The sequence below is a fragment of the Zerene cesonia genome, chromosome 28 (assembly GCF_012273895.1).
Source record: "Zerene cesonia ecotype Mississippi chromosome 28, Zerene_cesonia_1.1, whole genome shotgun sequence".
In the NCBI taxonomy this organism is placed as follows: Eukaryota; Metazoa; Arthropoda; class Insecta; order Lepidoptera; family Pieridae; genus Zerene; species Zerene cesonia.
The window spans coordinates 5,778,525-5,787,651 of record NC_052129.1 but is presented as its reverse complement, the minus strand read 5'-3'; the positions used below and the strand labels follow the sequence as shown (position 1 = coordinate 5,787,651).

At 36.8% G+C, this 9,127-nt stretch overlaps 1 protein-coding gene across 1 annotated transcript in view; it reads left to right on the top strand.

Moving 5' to 3' along the window:
- The window catches only part of LOC119837708, a 26,884-nt gene that overhangs the window by 11,008 nt on the left and 6,749 nt on the right, over positions 1-9,127 (top strand). The window contains 9 exon segments of the mRNA XM_038363439.1: positions 4,042-4,752; positions 5,026-5,205; positions 5,475-5,626; positions 6,834-6,941; positions 7,384-7,538; positions 7,799-7,902; positions 8,159-8,315; positions 8,584-8,693; positions 9,085-9,126. Coding sequence (XP_038219367.1) covers positions 4,042-4,752; positions 5,026-5,205; positions 5,475-5,626; positions 6,834-6,941; positions 7,384-7,538; positions 7,799-7,902; positions 8,159-8,315; positions 8,584-8,693; positions 9,085-9,126 — 1,719 coding nt within the window.

Here is a 9,127-nt window from a genome sequence, read left to right as displayed (position 1 = left end):
GACAGATTCGAAATTCAAATGTAATATTTTTTTATAATTAAGTGTAACAGTATTTATGGCCAGACTAAGTATTATGACACATTTTTCTTTCAGTTCATGCCAATTATGTTTTTATATCTTAATACATCCAGTAATCTATGCAAATTACCTTTTTTCTCTTGTTTTATAAAACTGTCGACAATGCGGTTTACGATTGAAATTTCTCCTGATCGCATTATAAACAATCGAAGGAAACTTAATAAAAATGAAACCGTTGAATGGACGCGGGTTGCAGACGTGATTGTTTATTTTATTTATGGCCGTTAGGAAGTTGCTTACGTCAGTGTTGCGATAGTACTATTGTCGTTTTTTGTTACCCGACCGTGGCAAATGGGTTATGGTTATACTGTGTACGTATGTGTGTGATGGAATTTTGCTTCAGGCGTATCGTTTTAGGTGCGTCTTGATTGAGACAACAACACATTGAATGTTATTCGAAAAAAAGTCTTATAATGTTCTTATATATACGTCTAGTTAATAAAATATTTGTTTTATTTCACTCGAGCACGATACAGTTGTGAAATGTAGATAGATATATAATGAAACAATGAGTTACGTAAATATTGAGTTAGTGGATTACATACTCAGTCCCACTCAACTTACCCACATAAAAGTGTGCCTCAAAATAAAATAAGCGATTAAGTGAAACATTAAGCGAAAACAATTTGTTTTAATGAACATATTCTTAAAACAAAAAAAGTTAAATAGGTTAACTTAATATTTTATGTATCTGTTAAATTCGTATTTTTAATTAAAATGTATAAAACACTCGTTTCATTATCCGAGTATAGTCTAATGCTGTCTCATTTAATGCGAAGCGGAAGAAAGAGGCGGATATTGTTATTTAATTATATAATGGGTGAGGTTAAGTGACTATTGAAAAATTTGCCTCAATAGACGTGAAATTTGAATTTTTTAATGAGAATTAATAATTTATGCGCAATACTTTTTATTACTCACCCGCAAATCATACAAATCTCGATTGGGTTGTTTCCCAAAAGTATAATTTTAATTACTCGATAAGTAGGAGGTAATTATGAACAAAAAAGAGATACGTAATCCAGACTATAATCTGTTTTTACCAAATTATATTCAAACACGATAAGCTGTTTTTGCGTGAAATAGTAACAAACACCCATACATCCATCCATCTATCTATGCTTACAGACTTTTGCGTTTTTGATATTAGCAGGATGTAGACTTAATTCGTATATATCTGACTACCTTCCGCCCGCAGCTTTGCCCGCGTGGACAAAGAATAAGATGGACAGATCCGGGGTGCTCCCCGCACACTTCGTTTCTGTAGGATTTCCGTAATATATATCGTTACTCGGATCGCAAACTATAAAATTATCTCTCTGCAAAATTTAATCCAAAACCCTGTTCAAAGTTTAATACAGATCGGCCTAGCAGTTCCCTAGTTTAGCGTTTAAACAAACAAACTTTTCAGCCTTATGTATATTTGTAGGTATAGATAGCATACACAATCTTCTTCTTCAAGTCGAAGTACCAAGGTGAATAACTAGACATAACGTAATTTTTTCTATCTCGGTATTATATCGCTACGCAAAACTTTGTTGCCGACCGAGTTACGTATAATTTAGTCTCTGGTTCGGCCGGGGGCTTTGCTCGCTTAGTAACCAGAATTATAGCAGCCTATTATTAAATAATCAATATGAAATAAATAATCGTCTTCAATTTTTAGATGTTCTCGTGAAAGACTCTTGAAGTTAAAACGTAGGAAGTGGTAAAATATATAAGTATATGTAACTCTGATTGGTAGGTAATATGGCTGCAAAATAATGGAATTTTTTCATCGTCCACTGAAAGCTGAGGTTTATTATTCTCTTTTGAGTGTGAAAATAAATTTTCCCCAATCCTATCCTACTTTCCTACTAATCCTACTAGTCCTACTAATGTTATAAATGCGAAAGTTTGTAAAGATGTGTGTGTGTGTATGTTGCTCTTTCACGCAAAGACTACTCAACCGACTGCAATGAAATTTGGTACGTAGACAGCTGGACAACTGGAATAACATATAGGCAACTTTTATCCCGATATTGCTACGGGATACAGACTTACGCGGGTAAAACCACGGGGCGCAGCTAGTCTATAATATATAAGTTAAAGAAAAACGTGAGAGAGTGATGTTGATTTTTTTTAAGACAAAACCTTCAACTTTGCATTGGATATTACCTTGAAAAGCACTACACTATATATACTATAATAGCAATATATAATACGCAGATATGTAATGACAAAAAGTTTTTACAGACAAAAGTATACATTTTCCCATTTCATTTTTTTTTTCAAAGTGGGACACATGGCTCTCTGAATACAACTGCCCGCCATATGTATGATCTGTGATAATTATTATAAAAGAACATGCATCGTAGTTTTTTGTTTTGATTATTATTCCTAAAAATTAGACACCTTCTAGACCAATTAAGGGTAGGTAAATATTTTTTTATTGATACGCGAGTAGGTATTTAAAGTTAGACTTTAAACTTTTTCGGTCTCCCCGTGACCACGCTCGCTGTAAAGTGTTCGAAACGTCGGATTATGATGAATAAATCGCGTTTAAAATCCGTTTAATTTTTAGATTTTCTATTGATCTTATTTTATATAACGCTGGTCTAAAATAGTAATAATACATCATCATCATCATCATCAGCCCATATATGTTCCCACTGCTTGGACACAGGCCTCCTATGAGGGTTATTTATATATATAAAAACAAAAAATATTGCTTCCAATCGTTCGTTTCACGTTAGAAAAGGGCCCACGTTAAGCACACACAATTTAAAGGACATCGCTAATTTCATATAATATGTAGTTTGGTAAGTCGCAAAACAATTAACAAAGTTGTTAAAGTTGATAAACTTTGGGTTTCAATGTCGAACCCTGATCCGTAATCGGTCCCTATCGGATTACAGATGAACCTTTTGAATGGATGGTAACTTATCATCGCTCGTTGGTTCTTGCGTTTTTAAAAAAGCGAGGGTTGTGCAACGAACTATCGGTAGAAATAGATTTTGTATTAAGTCCGACTTTATTCTTCTGATTTAATATCTTATCGAATTGGCCGTGAGCTAACATCCGCGGCTTCAGTAACTGGCATCAAACAACAGACCGAAGCCCTGGTTTCGCTTTAATGCTAAACGGTTATCCATTGAACGAGCGACTACTCCTAAATGCTTTCAACTTTCAGAAATTTACAGATCATTGAATACGAGTCACGTTATAATGTCCAGTTATACAATCCAATGTGAAAAAAGATTGGCTATAAAACACGTTTGTTAAACGCACTTGTCGTTCATTGCCATCTAATTTTAATAATTCGACAAAAACGTATCTTTTTTTTTTTTTATTACTATGTCCGTTCGGAAACCGGTTTTGCTATTCATTCATAAATTTAACGGAGCATTGATCTCGACTCAAACTGGTTGCATTATTGAAATGTGCAAAATTTTCTTTCCAATATCATTCACATTAATATAGGCAAAAGTAAGACAAATAATAAATAATAGAGACAAAAACTGACTATATTTGACGACTTTGCTAAGATTTCATAATAAGACGATACATAAGCTCATATTAAAAAAAGCATGTTTACGTACTTTTTCGTTTATCATGTTTATTTTTATTTCGTTGGAAGCTCGTATTGTTATCGAATATTTTCCATATTGATACAACATCTCCTATTTTTCCTGCGTAAACAACTCCATCATTACTTTAATCCTGTAAGTATTTCCAATTAGAAGCGCTTTTGAATCAAATAATTATTGTATTTTTTATTTCAATTTTTTATATGTAATATAATATAATTATGTACAGTCGGATCAAAAGCAATGTGTTTAATTACAACCACACGAATTAACTGTTTATATGAGACAACTACATAAACTTTACCTGTGACTCAGAAATCGGTGCAAAAAAATTATGATAAATGAAAGTATCTTTATACAAAATTATTATTAAAATTATTTTGTTCCTTTCCAGTTCCGTCCGCTCCACAAAACCTCACAGCAAACAGAGTCATATCAGACGAAATACATCTATCATGGGCCCCGCCAGCCACCTACAATGTACACATTCTAGATACATCTACAGACCGCAACGAAAGAACCACGCACCGCCAGCCAGACCTCCAAGTCATACCAAAGGACCTGCAAGGCGACGCGCCAACGAACGAAGAAAAACATCACACAGATTCGCTAATCAAACAAGAGAGGCTCAAAGATGACTACGCGTACAATTTATATAAGAACGATAAGCTTAAATTTAGTGACGAGTTCTCAGCGTCAGATATCCTAACTGATGAATATAGGAGTAAGAGGGAGATCCGATCTCATAGGCACAGGAAACGGCGGCAAGATAACACGACGGAATTCAGGTCGCACGAGAGCGGCGTGGAGACGCATCAAGCGTTCGAGTTACCGATAGAAGTGGTCAAGAAATCGGCACCAGCTAAAATTGACATAACTCAAATCGCATACGTTCTGTATTACGAGGAAGGGGTGTCGATCAGGAAGGGTGCAAGTGACTCGGTGGTCGTGATGGGAGTGCCGACGTCGGATCAGGTGAAGAGGAAGAATGTGTTCAGGAGTGACCTGGGTATGGAGGACTATCAGAATGCTACCAAGAATCTCACGCTGCTGAACACGTCCGGTGTGCCGACCAAGGTGGTCGGTTTCAGGTTGAAGAATTTGAGTGAGTAATTACATTATATGTCTCTCTTTATACTTGTTATGGTAGTTATTAATAATGGTGTACAGGATTTCATTGTTTGATGAAAAACCTGACAATTATATTGTGTATTATAAATTCAAAATTTACGTCACCACAAAAAATACAAATTTTCTACAAATCTACAGAAACCAAAACGTATCATATAAATAACATTTACATAAATGATTATCTAGTATTTAATTATAACCTTGATAGTTTATACCTGTTATATAAATCTTCTTATTCTTCTTCCAGAACCATTCACGCCATACAAAATCTGGGTGCGAGCGTTTTACAACTTCCAACTAACCGGAGTGAAGTCACACGATCTCATACAGCGGCTCGGACCGCAGTCGGAGGCGTTGTATGTGCTTTCGGATGTGAAGCCGCCATCCGCGCCTATTATATTGAACCTCACCTGCGACCTGCCGAATGGTGAGTAGCGTGGCTTGACGATTTTACATGAAATAAGGAATAGACAGTAAATGAAATCGATCCTGCGCTTTTTCTTCTAGATGTCACATGTGGATAACTAATTAATATGAATAATAAAAATACTTCTGAAGTATTTTTCAGCGTTGTCCATTCAATATGTAAAGACCATTTTAACTATCTATCGATTGGTATTTTAAAATTAGAATCCAAAATTTAAAAAAATTAAAATAAATTTACATCGTTAAAAGGGAGCATCGTTTGATTTCCAGGCATCCTTTACCTGCAATGGCGTCAGCCGCTGGAGTACAACAACTCGCTCGACCAGTACGTGGTGACGCTGCGCAAGATACCGGAGCAGCAGCCGCGCACGCGCCTCACGCTGCCCACTAACAAGGACGATATCGAGACCACCATCAGCGTGGTGAGTTGCTTCCGTGGGGAAGTTTTAGAAGGGCGAATTCCAGGGTATCCGGATGGTTATAGATGGAACCTACTGAAGTAGAGAGCCTTCGGGTTGTTGGTGTAATTGATTGTAAGGAATGATTGGATTGTATTTCCGGATAGTTTTAACTGATAAAATACAAGGATATTTGTATAATTTGTAATGTGTCTGTATCTCTAATGTAAGAGTATTTGGATAATAAATGTCGTAATACCTAATATAGTAGCTAATACACCCAAAATTTCGCTGTCTTTGGTAAGTAATCACTACATAGTAGATAAAGTCGGTTCCCGCGTCTATCCTTATGTATGCGTGTATGATTAGATCTTTAAAACTACGTAAAGGATTTTTTTTTTTTTTTGAAGATAGAATGTTTCAAGAGGAATATTTATATGTATAAATACATCTATTTAACTACTCGGAAAATAACGCGCACAAAGCCGCGGACAAAAGCTAGTTCCTCCTATAAAGTTTATTAATTTTGCCTCTTTTGGTGATTTAAAAAAGTGCAAAGCTATCTTCTTAGAGATTTAAAATAACACTATATTATTCAATTTCAAATTGCTTATAAGTATTATATATTTAAAGATCATAAAACCCGACTTAAAACGATTATCGCTCACATAAAATTAAGTTCAAAATCGCTCACATAAAATTAAGTTCACCGAGTTACTGGCTCGGAGGTTAGCAATTCATGTCAATGATTATATGGTAGCTAGGCTTATGTTTCGCTGCACGAAGCCCACAAGAAATAGTTTAAGAAATTTCACGCGTTACATCACCCTAAAACTGTTGGAAAAGTATTCAACTATAATCCGACTAAGTAATGCAACACCATCCAGGGCTGAAACTCAAATAGTAGCGACGAACTTTTTAATTGTCTTCATAATATGTATGTTTCCGAATTTGATTTTACGTTTTTAAACAATTGGATTTTAACTGCGATTGGCTATTATAGATGTATATTTATTTGTTTAGTTCAGTTTGTTTGAAGTAATTAGGACAAAGGAAAATAAATTAATATAAAGAAAATAAATATAACTAAACTGAATATGAAACTTTATACATCTATATAAGTATAATAATCATCATCATCATCATCATCAGCCCATATATGTTCCCACTGCTGGGACACATGCCTCCTATGTGTATAATAATAACTTTACTTTATTTTCTAATCTTGCAGAAAGTGGAATTGTGGAACGTAACGCGTTATGAGGTCAAAATCTACGCCGTGACGCTGTCGGTGGCTCGACCGAATGCTCTCATCAATGGATCCGAATCGCCCCCAGAGGTCTGTAATACCTTTATACAATATACATAATAAATAATAATAATACGTACCAAATTTCATTGTAATCGGCTCAGTAGTTTTTGCATGAATGAATAACTAACAGACACATGCACATACATCCATCCTTACAAACTTTCGCATCCTACTTAATCCTACTAATATTATAAATGGGAAAGTTTGTAAGGTTGTGAGTGTGTTTGTTGCTCTTTCACGCAAAAACTACTGAACCGATTGCAATGAAATTTGGTACGTAGACAGGTGGACAACTGGAATAACATCCAACTTTTTATCGTGATATTCCTACGGGATACGGACTTACGCGGGTGAAACCGCGGGGCGCAGCTAGTATACACTATAAGTCGGATATATACAACTATTACTTGTCTGTAAACAACTTTCTATAAAGTTTGGCGTAGGGCTTAAATGAATTTGTAATGAACAGACGGTATCAAGCGAGTGGTGCACCGCGCACTCGGAAGCGATGTCGCCGGCGGAGGTGGGCAAGGCGATGCGCGGCGCCAACGCGTCCGTGGCGCTGCTGGCTGCCGCGCTGCTCACCGTGCTGGCCGCTGTCAGCGCCGGACTGCTGTACTGGAGGTGAGTTGGGAGGAGATCATGGGATGATGGTCCTATAAAAGATCATTTCGTGGGGGGTACTTAAACTTAATCAGTATGTTACGGCATTATAAATAATTAACGCATTATAAAAAATGACGATGGGGTTGAATTAAGTTAGTTGTAAACAAATAAATAAATAGTAAAATAAAATAAAAATAATGTACATTATAGGCATATCCGGCTCGAAGGACCTTCTGAAAATAAATAATGGACATGTAAATTATAAGTGTAATTTACAGGTGCAGATCTCGCCTTAGTAAATGCATCAGTGCGGCTTACAACTATCTGGAGGAGGGTGGCGAGAGAGCCGCTAGAGCACCCCTTAACACTTACAAAAAGCCAGGTCAGTATTTAATATATTTGTTTTAAAGATTTCGTAACTTGTGTTCCTTGTGTGTGCCAATTGTTTACAATGTCTGAAATATCTTGTTAATTGTTGAAAAATTAAGATTATACTTGGCTTACGTAACAGAATAACATATCACGGACGTACCCAAAAATCTATATCGATATATGGCTTTTTGGGTTCGTTCGTGGATGAAATCGCGCGAAACAACTAGTATATAGATATACATATGTGCTTGTGTGTGGTGGTGCAGTGGTGCGCACGCCGGTGGGCGGCGCGGGCGCAGGGGGCGGCGAGAGCGCGACGGGGCGGCCGCCGCGCATCGCCGGCGCGCACTTCCCGCTCGTGCGCGCCGCGCACTTCCCGCGCCACGTGGCCGCGCTGCACGCCGACGGGGACATCGGCTTCAGGTAGGGGGGGGGGGGATAAGGAACAACAATAAGTGTTCTATAGTACAAAGACGGATAGGGTAACGTTATTTGGGGGTGATGGGTGGCTATAACGTTACATAATATGATAAAATATTTTTTCTCTTGGCTCGAGGGACCAATTTTTCAATAAGTACATAACTTAATTATTCTTAACGAAATGGTCCACATTTTATTCTTGAGTAGTACGTTATTAGTGAAGTGTAAAGTCGAAAGTTATAAATAATAATGATCCATGTATATTTTACAGCAAAGAATACGAAATAGTTGTAGCGAAATCGGCCGCTTTGGGCCACACTAGTCATCACAGCTACAGACCGGAGAACAGATTGAAAAATCGATACTTGAACATAACAGCATGTAAGTTGTCATAATTATTTTTTTTTAATTATGACGAAAAAAAGAAAGATTATTTGGTGCTATTTTAATGAAAAATTTGTTTTTGGTGAATTTTGCTGATAAACACGCCGATTTTCTGTGACTTAATACTTGTTAAAACGATATAAAATTAACGATACTAAAGTAAAGTACACGCACGCTTCTCGTTACAAGTGTGCGTGTGCGTGCACGCTCCAATAAAATGTGTTTATTTCTCACAACTTACATCTACAGTAAAAAATGAGATTTACTTCGTGATGTGTAACGTCTCGAGGTATCGCCAAGAAACTTGATCAACACAATCTGCAGTTAAAAATGAGTACATATACACAATGAATAAACATTGTTGACCGTGTGACAATTGCGTGCGCAGACGACCACTCGCGCGTGTGCGTGTCGGCGGGCGGGCGCTGCGG